Below are 15,237 nucleotides of genomic sequence, written 5' to 3'. Positions count from 1 at the left end.
GGCACATTGAAAGGGAAGGAAAAGATCCCAACCCTTAGATGTGTTGTCTTTTGGGCTTTGTAATAATAAGCAGTGGGCTCTAAACTTCTGTCCACAAAAACTAAGGTTATAATTGACTTTTCCACTGGTCGGCCCCCACTACAGCTCTTGTTACAATTGACTGTTTCCTGCTTGGAGAAAACATAAGATCACGTAGGAGGAGGAGGAAGCAGAACTTGGCAGCTGGCTCAGACCACAGCCTGACAATGTGTAGAGATGTCAGTGCATTAAGATGTAACAGACCGGCTTAAACAAAGCTGCCATGCTGCCTGTTGTTCTATAGGACACTGTAGATTTGATAGAAAAATGCTTTGCAAAGTTTGAAGAAAATGCGTCCGTCAAATAGAATGTTATGAATAGGTTTCTTTGTTTGCAAGATTTGATGATGTACTTGGTTTACAGCACAGTATGTTGCTGTGTTATTATGCCATCAAAATAAGTTTGCTTCGAGAGGTTGGTGATTCTTGCGCCCACCAGTTCATAAGGAGTTGTGTTGTGTCCGTAAGCAAAACACTGCAGCCACATTATCTACAGGGGTGTTCAAACTTTTTTTACTAAGTCAGCATTTTGAAACTTATACGGAGCAGAGGGCATTGTCGAATTTGTCGAATGAAAAAGTGAATAATTCAAAATTTTGCATTTGACATTTGACGTTTCGACGAGCCTCCACCAAGACTTGGAACATTAACATTAGGTTGGTATAACATCAAAATGCTTGAAAGTTTCCAATTTTACAGAAAGAAATTCTACTTTTTGTTGTTTGGAGCAACTTAACAGGAAGCCGGGGGGACAAAAAAATTGGTCCGAGGGCCGCATTTGGCCTCCGGGCCGTAGTTTGGACATGCCTGGTCTACGTGAATATGATGCACAGCCAGCCACGTCTCTATAAGATAAGATAAGATATTCCTTTATTGTCCACACATGGGGAAATTTCATTGTTGCAATGCAGGTAGATACAGAGGAAAAGTACAGATAACTTATAGGAAGTTTAAAAAACACTCTTAATAGAAGAACTCTTATAAACAAAACTCTTATAAACAAAAACTCCTATAGTATCTGTATCAGTAGCTTACCAAGAGGGGAGTAAATTAATAACGGTCTACTGTAGAGCTTTGGAAAAAAATGGGGAAAAAATGTGGTATTGTACGGATAATTTGAGTTTTTTTCTTTTAGTTTTAGTCTTGTTTCTTTCATTTGATTGTATGTATTTTTTCCTACTAAATACGTAGTTGCTACTTGCTGTTATATGGTAGTGGTAGTTCCTATGTGAAAATGTACAGTATTGGCGGTTGTTAATGGGATAGTCCACATCATGTTTCCTGAACCCCTAATGTGCAGTAAACAAATAACAGCCCTAAAGTAATGAGCGCTGGGACTGATGACGGAGACATGAAATGTGGCTTCACAAAACCCCCTGAGGTGCACCTTCTATATGGCACGCTGTCATTTTTCCTCCATTTGGGTCATGATTGCAACGGCGATGCGGGGCTACTTCAGACTGTGAGCTGGGGGAACCTATTGTATCTGGGTTACAAGGGACCTGGAGAGTCATCAAACAGCTAGACATTTCCCTGGTAAATCACTGGCAGAAAGGCAAGTTTGGAGAGCACAATTAACCACCTCAAGGTCAGACAAACTCCAGAAAAAACATTTATCTCCCCAGTGCTCTGCTTGCAAAAGTGGACAGAAACTAAATTACTTTAACTACCTTTTTCCAAGAACAATTTTATGTTTGAGATCTTGCTGGGACAATGGGTTGTACAAGGAGAGCACAAAAGTCTGTTGCGTTTGATCACAAGGTTGCATATAGGTAGTAATTCATTGTATATCAGTGGTTGTACAAACTAAATAGTAGTTATAGTGAAAATGTAGTCAAAGAAAATAAAATGTCGTGACGTCACAAATGAATCACTGTATTGATTTTATTTTACACCTGTCTTTGACTTTTCCTGTTATCTTCCTGCACCTTCTAGATCCTGTAAATTTTACTTGGTGTTTTCTGGTGACACCATTTTCTCCCCGTCTGAAAATCGGTCGCAGGTGTGGAGAGAACACGAGCCGTGGATCTTAATCTCACTGCAATAATGGCCCTGTGCAGCGGCGGAGGGATCACAACAGGGATATATGTGTGAGGCTACAGGCACAGAGCTGTTTCTAACAAAGCTGAACTCTTCATGTTCCTCATCGTGGGAGCACATGCTATAAATTGGGCCAGAATGGATTTCTGGGTTTTGCAGTTGGTTCGACTTTGCACAACAGGATCTCTGGAGTCCGGAACTTCAGCGTGCCATAAATAAGTAAAGACTAAATCTATACAGTGCAGTGTAGAGATGCACCGATCAATCGGCCACCAACTAAAAAAGCCGGTTTTATGTCCAGAGCGATAAAAATATTCGACAAGGCGGTTTAAGAAAGACCGGTCGAGGAAGAGGTCCCTGGAGCCAGAGTCCTCCAGCTTTGAGAGGGAGGTGCTGGAAGCGCTCTGGGACTGACCCTCCTCATGTTCCATCTGCTTCCTCTCCTGCAGAGGGTTCCAGCTCATTCAAAAGAATGTGTAAAATTACAAATGTATAAATTACTATATGAAAATAGTTGGAACCATTGGAGCATGAAGATTAGATGAATGAGCTGCATCTTCTGCAGGAGAAATGGACTCCTTTTTCCTCTTGTGTCTCCCCCTCTTCTCCAGGCCATGGTCCTGTATATTAGTTGGTATATAGTTATGTACATATATATATATATTATTTTTATATATAGTTATTTATTTTTCTGTTTTTCCACAAAATAAATTACATTTTATATTATAAAACGTGTGTCCTGTATACATGCACCTTTTTCATATATATATAATACTGGGTAGTTTGTGGGAAAAATCAGTGGCTAGATAGAAAATCGGTATGGGAAAAAACGGTTTTGGCAGGTCAGACCTCCATAAAAAACGGAAATTGGTATCGGCCAAGAATTTTGCAATCGGTGCATCTCTAATACAGTGGATAAGATATTTGGATTTGCATTGGTTGGATGTTGGCAGTTCAACTTCCAAGACAAGCTATGCACAGTATTTTTCCATTGATACAAGTTTGAAGACTAGGCACAAAGATCATGTTTCTTCATTAGTACTGATATAACAGGAGGTCAAATGGTGTAAGTTATGCGTTTTGCACACAGAGTTGACCTGCAGTGCCCGTGCCAAGGCCGTCCGACTGCACACAGCCTTCACATTCCAACAGAGCTGTGCCCTTTTATACCTGGCAGATGACGGCATTCCATCCACAGAGGTAAATACAGAAAAAGATAAGACTAATGTAGAGCTGTTGGTTTAAGGCTGAGTACATGATAAGATCTCTGGTTTCGGCAAATATCTCCTGTGTGTCTCTGTGTGAACATTTACTCAAATTGTGAACTGCTGTAATGATTTGATACATGAACTCAAAAGGAGAAATACCTAGACAGACGGTCTTCTTTGTTTGTATATTTTTGTGCATTGATTGTGCATCTTTAATATCCTGTCTTAGTCCCCGTGCTGAAGATAAGAGACTTTTTGAGAAGCACTGACGGCAATATTGATTAAAAAGCTGTAATAGGGTGACAAAATAACAACATGCTCTCAAATGGAACTAGGGTGTTTGAATTTAGTATGCATTAGTACACTGGGATATTGCATATGAAAGCTAATCTTTTATTGGCACCGCATTCAATATCGTCCATGGCATCTCCTGTCAACAAATATTCTCATTAGAGCAATAAACAACAACTTATAAAGTGTGTGTCCCTGAGTTGAGGCCAGATTTGTACAAGGGCAGTGGGATAATCAATAAAACATTTCACAATAACCAGATGACCATCAATATAATTGCAATTCCCATGCAAGGGTGTTATCATAATGGGACAGGAATGAAACAAATGTCTAGGCCAAGTGATGGACTTAATTCAAAAACAGATTTCTTTCATGCTAATGGGCAACTGGAGATAAACAAATCAATGGATCTGCAGCAAATAACTAATACATTTAAAGCAGAGCACAGGATGAAGTGATAAAGCTGCTTGAGCGGGTGACTTTTACTGTACTTTCAGCAAGTTGACATCGATTGGACGCCTCAGAGAGGACGAGCCGGAGTAATGAGGAGTGATGTCCAATAACTGAGCTGTGCTTTACAAGGGATTAGTGTTTCACATTTACTGTGTGTTGTTTCTTCGTTAGATGGCATTTCACTCGCCTGACCCATGTTATTCATCTTTAATTGCTCAGTTGTGGCCTTGCATTAGTGGTTTCATGCTGACCATCTGCATGTGTGCCAGATCAGTGGATTTATGACAAAACATTCAACATAATAAATGGTTTCATTTGTTGGTGCATTGCACCTATCAAAAGAAGAGGATATCAATTTGAAGAAAAAAATAATGTGTGGCATATTCCTCCCTTTTGTGTCTTTTATTACAAACCATTTGTTTATGTTGTAGATGCAGAAACACAAATACCTTTTGAGTCTTTGGTCTTAGACAGATGTCACATGTAATTATCAAAAATCTGTGTTTTACAACTTGAGGCATGTTAGTCAATTAACCATGATAATAATTGTTTTAGGAAATTAAATCCACAGTGTAGGGATTTCCTAAATTTCTAATTCACTTCACAGTTTAATATTAATTATACAATCTTTCACCAACTAAATTCTGGCACATCATTAATAATACATCCTCACGGGCTCAGCCTATGCAACATGTCAGAGAATATATGATGAAATATATATGCAGTAGAATGGGGGACTCCTGTCAAAGACTATTGCTTCAAGTCTAACAAGGAAAAATGGCACGTCAAGCCAAATAAAAACTCTATATTTTATGGCATATCCATGTCATAAACTTTAGATGACCCCGAGCCACTCTCCAGGTGGGCACAAATCAGCCTGTCAACACAAGCGTGTGCATACAGGGTCCTTACCTTGCGTGTGGGACGTCGATACTGGAGGAGACCACCTTGCGTTTTTGCTCCAGCAGAGATACAGAGCGTGTGTCGGGGCCCAAGCGCTTCAGCTCCTCCACTGCTTCTGGGCTCAGAGAGCCGCCTTCCAGCCACGGACCATCAGAACATCCATTACTCTGCTGCAGAACAAAGACCAAGTCTATTAGATCTCCGTGAGTAGCAACAGTGAGACATTTGAGCAGCATAATAAATGATGGCAAATATAAATCAGTGTACAGTTGTAAACATGACCTCTGCCCTTACGTTACAGCTGACAGAAAGCCAAGCGCAGCACATTATAGACATTTCAACTGTTCAACTAATTGGACAGCTATGGTAAAAACTGTTTTCCCAACAGACTGACAGCCGCTGGTGACAACAAAGAACTGCTGTTTTCTGTAGCTATTTAATTCAGGTAATCTTTAAGATAAAGACTACTGTGAAACATCCTGTTGAATTAAATGTACTGCGCCCAATGTCTGCTCAAGGGGCCCATCAATGTCCAATACATCTAAATACATGTAATATTCATGTGGTACTAGGCATTAGGGCTGATTTCTATTCCTTCCCAGTGGCCACTCTTTGTCACAACTTAATGCAGTATTTCCACTAAATGGCAATGACAATTGTCATTAAGCCGTCAAGACATTCTTTGTGAAAATAGGTTCTGTTTAATTCTTGAATTAATCTATATCTTACTCAATGCTGTGGTGGAATATTAATGTTATGCCACTGAGTTAATATTCAGAACTGACACCATTTAAAAGTTCTTGTTCCCATTAGATTAGTGTAGTTTTTAGACGTTGTTCCTTGTGGCTTTTCCCTTTGGTGTGCCTAATGATCAGCCCATTTTGTGTGCAAATGTGTGTGTGTGGATATTGATTTGCACAAAGATTGTGCAAACAGGTGACCAGTTTCACATTTATGTGCAAATGCAAGATTTTGTGACAAACAAATATATTAGTGCTTTGTGAACGCCTTCCTACAGCGATGAGAGAAAATAGAGAAACAAAGAACATAATAAATCTTGCTCTTCACACAAACCTGCTCCTGCACTCACACCAACACAAACTTGTACAGGTAACTGAAACCGATGGACGCTAAGGAAACGCACTAAAAAACCAAACCAAAGTCGGGGGGGTTACAGATGACTGCCGACATCAACAAAGCATGAAGAGCTGCACTCTTTTTATCCCACAGCAGTGCAAATTATTGGTTGGCCCCGGTAATTCATTCTCACATGTCATGAGAACTTAGATTAATGAGGTGAAAAAAAATCTCGCAAGGGCACTCTAAGAATGAGTATCAAGTATTAAGTCACATGGGTGCCCAGTAGTACACAGAAGGCTTGGTAAAAATACATACTAAGTTCAAGATGGATTAGGCAGGCTCGCCGAAGATTAGGCGTTATTACTGAGTAGTAGCAACCCTCACAGAGCAAAAACAATTGCAATTCCTTACTTTTTGTGAGTAATGCTATTAAACAGAGCCAGGAAATTGTAAGACATGCCAAATCGGTTGTGAAATGTAAGTTAATGTGTCAAAGAAGCTGATGTATACCACAAGGGTCCAACCCCCCCATAATGATTTTATATCTTAATTCTCACAAAACTCATAACCTGCTTGCTTTGGGGCAGTTCTTTGTCACGTGTAAAAAAAAAGTAATTTTCTGGGTCAAAGTTCATAATGAAGCAAAATGTCATGGGGAATCAAATTGAATGCTGCTGACCCCAAGTCAAAGTGATGAAGGAAATGTGTGGGATACGCAATGTTATTGTTGACCACTGATGGCAAAAATGGTAAAAAATTGGGAAAATAAATGTATTGTATTTGATCTTATTAAAAACAAATAAAGATGGCCTTCAATGTTAATTTCCTGAACATAAACAAGACAGACCTTTTGCCACAAACAATGTCACATTTTTTTCTCAAAGTCTGAACTCCAAACCACATGCTTTTACTGACAGATTATTGAATGTGGACCTCTAAATTAAAAAGAGCCAAGCTTGATCATTGTCCTACTTGCACCCATATCCTTATCCTAACAGTATAACCGGTAGTGATTTTTTTCCTTCACTTTATGTGGCTGGCCAAGTATTTCACATGCAACAAAGCCTAAATACAAAAAGCATTAAGTACAAGCAGTAATTTGTTTTTCATGCACCGATGCCCATCCTGTCTTGTATTTAAAGCATTTATTATTATTTGCAGCCACCGAGTGTGTCCAACAAAGGAAATGAAAACAGCCTGCCTTCAAACAGATGCCTCCTTTCTCTCCCTCTCTCTCTTCCTTTCTCTCCCTCTCTCTCTCTTCCTTTCTCTCCCTCTCTCTCCAAAGATTACTCATACATCATCAGAGGGACACTTCACCGTGCAGCTCGCTCTATGTGTGGACGCTGTTGCTCCAACACTGGCCTGGGATCAGCGCCACAGAACAAAGAGTCACTCGGCTACGGTCAACAACCTTGCTCCATTGACTAACTAACTAACACATTTACCACAAACGACTAAAGTGCAACCGAAAAACAAGTAACGCCTCAGTCTTTTTTTTGTCAGTGCTGAAAGTTAACAAGTGGCATCTTGCACCCCTCCCTAACTTTGGAGGCGGGTTGGTCGGCCGTACCAGCCCGGCGCGATGCCAAATGGGGGCATTCTTCCAAGCATGCCAGGCTCAAAACTTGGTTCTGCCCGCTTTTGTTGGCTGTACAGCTGCTGCACATACAACCTCACAAACAAGCCCCCACTGCTGATATTTAAATAGATCCAACTCATTAAACATTACGTTCACATATGAGATGGCCCAGTGCTGTATTGTTACACACTAGAGGCAAAAACCCTACTACCCCTCCTCCTCCTTTTATGGCTTGTTTTCGACCTCTGGGGGAATTGACTTGCTCTGCCTCCACTGGCCACTGTAACACTATTGAGTAGAGCATTTTGCAAGAGCATTTCATGTGCACACAGAAGGCAACAACAAACAGTCTGTAAGTTTACATGACGCTCCCCTCAAACTTACAGTGCATTGGAATGAGCTTGAGTTGGGTTTAAAACTTCTCCAAAACACTGCCAATGCTATGATGGTGTAACTAAACATGAAGATTGTATTGTGTTTCTTGTTCTAACTTTCTACTTTTGGCAAAACATTTCCTTCTTGAAATTGAATGAAAATAAGTAAGAATCTCAACCAATCCAAATCTGCCGGTAAATAAACTGTTATTCAGCCCTATGCATTCCTCAGTCACTCCCTCGTTATAAAAAGAATTGAGAAAACACACACATTTCCCCATAGCCAGAATCTGTATGTTCCTCGCAGCACTCTCCTCACTCTTTATTTGAGCCCATGTGATTGACAATGAGGAATTCTGCTGGTGCAAGAGGCAATTAGGTCACTGCTGATTAGGCTTATATCACACAACAAATATGGACGTGATTGAAACTTACTATTATGCCAGGAATGTCACAGGAGACCTATTATCTGCTATCCCAAACAATAACAGCCTTGTTGAGCAGCATGACTTCATATGAGGTCTGTTTAATTGGAAATGGAATGTCAACCTGCATTATCTATGGATGGAAATACAAATATCAACCAATTATGCAATGCAAATGTACCTTCAGGTGGCATACCCATAGGTATACGTGTCTAATACACTAACTAAACCATAGTATCTGCATGAAAACATGGGCCCGGCTTTTTGCATGATCCAAAACGCTGCAGCGCGTTGTTTGCCCTGCTTTACCCACCCACTAGTTCGCATAAACACTGCGCAGGCCCTTCAAACCCTTTGTCCCACATAACTGATGTCGCCAAATGTCATGACAACCAGCCATTTGATTCAATATGACAACAAAATGAAGCTAAAGCTGTTTTTCTACGGCTGGCTTTGTGCTCGCGGGTTATATTTGGCTGCACAGGCGGCATAAGCGGCAGCGGCGTGAATCCGCTCCGCACAGGAAGCGGTTAAACGCGGCAAAACACCGCCGCGTCGCCGCTGCGCTCTCACACACCTTCAGGCTGGACTTGAGCAGCCCCTTCGCCGCCGTGTGGTTGAAGCCCGTCGCGATCTCTTCCTCCGTGAACTCCTTCAGGCTGCCGTCTTGCATGAGCACGGTGTAAACACTGCGCTTGGCTCCCGCGGCCGTGGCGTCTCTGGTCTCCTGCTTGACCGCCTGGACCACCCCTGTCACCGGTGCGCCTTCCCCGGTCGGACTCGGCGCATAGACGCGGCTGCCGAGGATCGAGCGCTTCACCAAACGCCTCGTATGCATGTCGCGGAGTCTCTCGGGAAATTCACACGATCGCCGCGCTTAACTGTCAAAACGTAACCGGTAAACAACGTCGAGAATTGCGAAAAACCGCACAGGGTACACTATACGCTCCAACAAGCCTGACAGAATGTTAGAAAGCGGCAACATACTCGGAGGGATAAAACTCCGCGCTGCGCATTCGCAAACTGCACCGAAAACTTTGAAATAGCGCAACTCCGAAAGTGGTCAGCGGGAAAATGATTCGGTCGCAGCTTAAGCGCCTCTACATCCAGCCGGCTACCATTCTTTTTCTATGGCTGGACCAGTTTGTTTTCCCCACTGCTCGCGCTGAGCTCCTGAGACGCGTGGAAAACGTGGCAGAGCTCGGTTTGCAGAAGACAAACGGCTTTCGTACACGATTGCGGAAAGGACAACGTACAACCGAAGAAACAGATCAAATGTGAGTCACCCTGTCCGTGTTTGTCGTGTAAATGCGCCTTACTCGGTGGCAAACGCTGTCATCCGCTGTAACATATCGTAGAGGTTTGAAAACAGACCTGTGCGCTAACTCCGGTCCGTGTAGCGGCTTCATCCAGTCCGGTGTGCGCCTGTGCAGAGGACGGGCTCTACCGGCGGAATGCTGCCCGTAAACATGTGCGGTCCGGCGGCCGACGGAGCCTGCGATTGGTCGATGTAGCACACGCCTCCACAAGCCCCCACCGCCCCCTCTCCTGCGCCGACATAAGCCGGGAGGATGCTCCATTCAAAACAATGACGCAAGGATGGAGAGAAAGCCGCGCGGAGGGGGCTCAGCGCGGGGAAAGAAAGTGGAAAAAAGGAAATTTGGGCTAGAAAACTTTGAGCAAACAGTCTGTCAGGCACAGCTCTAACCTACTTGTTACAGGCGTGTAGCCTAGTTTGAAGGTGCCAGGGGACTCGTTTACCACTGGTTTAATATGGAGGGGTGAACTGCTCTTTTGGCATTTGGAGCAAAACTTTTCACTAAACCTTGCCTTTTACATTATTTGTACTCTGTAGCCTAATCCACATAGCCTGTGATGACACCATAGGCTCTTCTCTGCACAAATGTTTTTTTTATTCTCAGGACAGTGTTCTTCACATGATTTAATTTGTCATTGATCCATGCAGTGAACTCCAGTTTATAGAGCACTGCGGTCTCAATGAAGATTGCAGTGATAAAGACAATAGGCCCTCTCTGCTCGGTGATGTCCCTTATCAAGTGAAATTACAATACAATGCCTGAAATGTCTGTTATATAGTGCATGCATCCTTTTGCGCTATTGAGGCTCTCATGGAACGACAGAATGTTTTAGCTCCTCACACCTTATGGACAATTTAAAAGAAACTGTAAATAAACTATTTTCAGTTATTTTGGTTTGTTAAGGCTGTTATTAATTTGTTGTAATGCAGTATGTGCTCACTGGCACGTTAATGAATAAATCATAAAAACAACTCATTTTAGATTTCAAGTATATTCAAGCAGCCAAAAGTTCATATTTATTTAAACAGACCAGCACTGACAGCTGACTAACACTGCCAAGAAGGGCACATCCTGACAAAAACAACTTAAGTGTGATCTCACTGTGTGACTGAGCTGTTAAAAACGGAACAAGATTAAAATAGGACTTTGCAGTGCTTTGACAAAACATTTTCATCATGTGACTAATTCATTTATGGAGATTATTACCAAACGTGTCAGCCAAACTATACTAACGAACGTCCTCACAGTAACAAATGGTCTAATTAATGTCAAACCTAATGTTTTGGGAAAATAATTTCCAGGGAACAATCTCTCTACGTGACAGCGCACCAGCCAACACAAAGACAATGACACACTTTTACTATCGATATATTTTTTAATAGAACAATTCATGTCATAAAATATTTACATGCCGAGACCGGGGGAGCCAGACAGCAAGGGGTGACTGATGGGGCCATAACTGCCAAAACAGCATTTACCCCCTGATCAAAGGCGGGTGTCAGAACAGAGATGTTCGCTGCTTGTGAGGGAAACAAATGACATCGTTACAGAAAGTCATAGAGCCGAGAGGGGCGTCGAGAGAGTCGGCGAGTGTGCACCCCCAAACCCCGAAAGGACAGAGGCGTTTGTACGACCCACACACACATAAAGAGGAAATAAGTGGTTTTGGCTGAGTATCTATTACCTACTGGCTTACATTTGAGCTCGTACCAATCTTTAATGTTGACACATCCTTTTCTTAGAGGCCGTATACAGGACTATGAGAACACTAGACCTGTGTTTTGTTCAGGACTTGACATTAGCAGTCACTTTCTGTCAATTGTGTGCATATGTCGCACAGTCGATCTCAGTCTTAAGTAGGGAAATATTTATATATTGATACTTAATTGGGTATGGAAAAGTATAAATTCTTATGATAAAATATTAATTCTTAATAATTGGCCAAAAAAAATATGTTTTCTTGATATATTTTTAGTTTTTTTTTTTTTTTAAATACCTTGTTGATGTTTTAGTTTATCTGCACATATATATATTTTTAGACTAATTCAAGAGCGGACAAAATAACTATAACCTTGAAATACAAAGGAAAAATCCACTTCAGCACTAGAGTTTCAATACATCTTAATACAATGGATGAAACAAATTGCACAGATGATTAGGGACTGTATCAACATGGTAACAAACAGGCAAAAAATCGATCTTGAAAATAGATCAATTTGACTGACGGAGTAAATGGCACTTTTATTTTGGACTTTGTGTTTTTTCTTTGGCTGCCTCACATTTAACATTTTTATTTTTACCTAATTTGTTCTCTCTGGTCTTGTCTTGTTTGTTTTTCCTTCTTTTATGTATTTAATTTTGAAAAATAAAATAAATAAATAATATAAAATCTATACATTTTACTACAAAACTCCATATCGGATCATAAATCACGTGTTGCCCATCACTAGTTTTTAACCACTTATTTTTCTTGGTGCCTTTAATTAGACTAACAAGTAAAGACGTACAAACTTTAGCTTACTGCACATAAAAAATACAAACTAAATTGTGGCGGCTGAAAATAATTCAATGGGAAGTAACAATTTCTATAGCGGCCAGAGTTAATGTCAAGCCCTGTTGATAATACATCGAAAGGTCACAGCTATTAGGGAGCGTATACACAGCATCCATAATGAGCATACATCAAGTGGAAATGGCCATACAGTTTTGACCGCTGCATTTGAAATCGGGGAAATGCCTGGAGATTTTAAATGTTTGATATCAATTATGAATCTATTCTCCGTCAACCGGGGTGGATCTCCAGGCTTCGGACGTCACATTAACATAACGGCTGTCATGCTACAGAAGATTGTGGCAAGAATATTTACACAATTAATCATTGGTTCTTTTACATAACAAACAGACATGAATAAGAACAAAGTACCATCTCAAAGCAAGTACCAACATAATGTACAATTTGTCACGTTTGACTACAACGCAATGTCTATTTAGGACTTTTAAAATAAGCACAGGTTCTTGGAGATCCAGGAGTGGATCTAGTGTAACATATAACCACATTATAAAAAGAGGTACAGAGACAGTGCTGTGCAAACGTTTTAGTAAGGTCTTTTTTAGGCAAAGTCATGGTTCGAAGTCAGAATAATTGATTTTAGCATTACTGTATCACTATTTAGAACTGTATCTGTCTGAAGAATTCTGTACCATTTGAAATATTAAACAAAGACCATAACAAATGTGAGATATGTGAGAAGTTATTATGATTCAATGTAAAGAGGAATTAACCCTCAACTACAGGGCTGTAAAAAGTTTGCACTTCAAGCAACAATTTGTAACATTAGTGCTGCATGTATGTACTGTACAATCCATTATTTAAAGGCCGTGGCTGGAGAGCCGCGGCGCGGTCAATCAGCCGCGCAGTTTCAGGGACCGCGGCATTTCCCTTATAGCCTCATGGCTAACCCTAACCTTAACCCTAACCCTAACCCTCACCCTAACCTTAACCCTAACCCTAACCTTAACCCTAACCTTAACCCGGCACGGTCTAAAACGGTGCTAAACCGCGGTCAAATAGCGGCGCAGTTTCAGGAGCCGCGGAGCGCGGCCGGCACAAAAATAACATGGCAGTTTCGGCCGCGCGCCGCGGCTCTGCAGACACTCCCTTATTTAAATGTCTATCATATATTGATCTAAGCGTTGAAAGTTTACAGATACAGTGAGTGCCCGTACCATCTGAAAGACTTTGTGCTTAAGATCGTAAGGAATACAAGACTTCATATGTACCAAGAAAAGGTTCAAAGGTCATTTTCAACACCTTATAAAAATACAACCATAATAATAAAATACTAGTCACAATAAGAACAGAAAATATGATACCTTCTGTACACAAAGTTTAAGTGTACCTTTACAACTTTCAATAATGTTTTTGGGAAAAACTCTTAAAACTTATACAAAACCTCCTTTACTTCTCAATCTATTACAATTACAATGTACTTAAAAAATAAATATGAACTTCACAAAAAGAAATAGCTGACTATAAAACACAGAAAAAGCTTTCTGTAAAAGTATTGTTAACCATAAGCTGCAGTTCCTCAAGCAACACTGTTTTCAAAGTGATGTGTGATAAACTGTTCAAGCTAAAGAAAACTGACTGCAACAATAAACTTTACCATCCAGATCCACAATAAAGGCAAAAAGGTTTGGCTACAGTATAAAATAAAAATAAATGTTAAGAGTTTGGTCATGAATTTGCTATTAATTGTATATATACCCTTTCATCTTACTCAAATTAAACATTTAACAGCTTTTTAAAATTACAATATTAATATGTTTTTTCCCCCATTATGCTGCCAATAATCTTTTTTTTTTTTGTGTGTGGAAAAAACATTTATGTATGCTGAATAAATCTACTTTTATCATTGGTAAATGCTTGGATTCTATTTTTACTTAAACAGTAGACATGTGTTTGCCACGCCTGGACGAATGAGGGATTACACCGACATATTAAACAGTAGACACACCTTCCTTGAGGTTGCAAAGACACTTTCACTCCGTGTTATATTAGAAAATGCTTCTCCTCAGAATATATGGCACTGTTTTCTTCTTCAGGTATCGAGTGTGTGTGCTTGTCCAAACATTTAAACCTTGTTTGGCCCTCACAGGCTAGCTTTAATTGTACATAATTGATCTTGTTCCCAACCCAGGATTTGGTCACGCATCCGTGATCTGTACTGTCAGATATAATGGTAAAGCAAAGTGCACTGTTCCACATGATTGATGCCCAATGGCTGTACCGCACTTCATTTAACACCAGGCCATGGCAGTACCAGTGACATTCACCCTGGTAGATTAAATTAGTCGAATGCTAGATATGATAAACGTACCCTCACTGTAAATCGGACACATACATTGATTAAAAAACGCTCTCCGAACCGTCCGCAGAGGTTATGGGCAACAGTGAAAACTCAAAGTCGTGACATTTCTCCGCTCAACCCCAACTCTCCCACACTCTCGTAATCTGGCTCTGGTTTGGAGAGCTCGGACCCCTCCACTCCCATGATGCCCCTGTGCTCGTCGTCAGAGCTGCTAGTCTTTGGGATGCGGATGGTCTCGTAGCCCGGGTCATTGCAGTCCAAACCGGGGCCTTCCTCTAGGTGGAGCTGGTCGGGCAGAATGTCATTGACAGTGGCGTACAGATCGCTCGAGGAAGAAGCGGGGACCAGGCCTTTGAGTTCAGCGATGCTGCTGTAGTCGTGCTCCTTGTCGTCGTCATTTATGAAGCCGTTTGATTGGTTAACAGTCGAGTACACAGCAGACTAGACAAAGACACAAAAACAAAATGTGAATTCAAATTGATTCATTTAACTAAGATAAGATTAAATCAGTCTTGAAACAGCTTTTTGTGTGTTTGATGTCTCTACATTCTTTTCTTTCTGGAGCTTAGAGTAAAAAGTAGTGCTGTCTAGGGCCCAGGAATGGCAGCTGAGGG

General features: G+C 41.0%; 2 protein-coding genes across 5 annotated transcripts in view; both read right to left on the bottom strand.

Moving 5' to 3' along the window:
- The window catches only part of znf704 (zinc finger protein 704), a 120,698-nt gene extending 110,748 nt beyond the window's left edge, over positions 1–9,950 (bottom strand). The window contains exons 1-2 of one of the 2 annotated variants that reach the window (XM_072447409.1): positions 9,753–9,950; positions 4,982–5,142 (exon numbers count right to left, since the gene is read on the bottom strand). In XM_072447409.1, the coding sequence (XP_072303510.1) occupies positions 4,982–5,142; positions 9,753–9,842 (251 nt within the window). In that variant the 5' untranslated portion in view covers positions 9,843–9,950. Of the gene's footprint in view, positions 1–4,981; positions 5,143–9,010; positions 9,588–9,752 lie in introns of those variants that run through there. The other variant, XM_072447408.1, reaches the window with a different exon arrangement.
- A 1,157-nt stretch (positions 9,951–11,107) lies between these two features.
- pag1 (phosphoprotein membrane anchor with glycosphingolipid microdomains 1) overlaps positions 11,108–15,237 on the bottom strand; it is a 65,699-nt gene continuing 61,569 nt past the window's right edge. For 2 of the 3 annotated variants that reach the window (XM_072447400.1, XM_072447401.1), the window contains one exon: positions 11,108–15,064. In XM_072447400.1, coding sequence (XP_072303501.1) covers positions 14,714–15,064 — 351 coding nt within the window. In that variant the 3' untranslated portion in view covers positions 11,108–14,713. The remainder of the gene's footprint in view (positions 15,065–15,237) is intronic. The other variant, XR_011927029.1, reaches the window with a different exon arrangement.

The sequence above is a fragment of the Eucyclogobius newberryi genome, unplaced genomic scaffold, assembly GCF_026437365.1.
Source record: "Eucyclogobius newberryi isolate DKJ021-1_F unplaced genomic scaffold, fEucNew1.0.hap1 SCAF_16, whole genome shotgun sequence".
In the NCBI taxonomy this organism is placed as follows: domain Eukaryota; kingdom Metazoa; phylum Chordata; class Actinopteri; order Gobiiformes; family Gobiidae; genus Eucyclogobius; species Eucyclogobius newberryi.
This window is presented reverse-complemented; position numbering and strand designations above follow the sequence as displayed.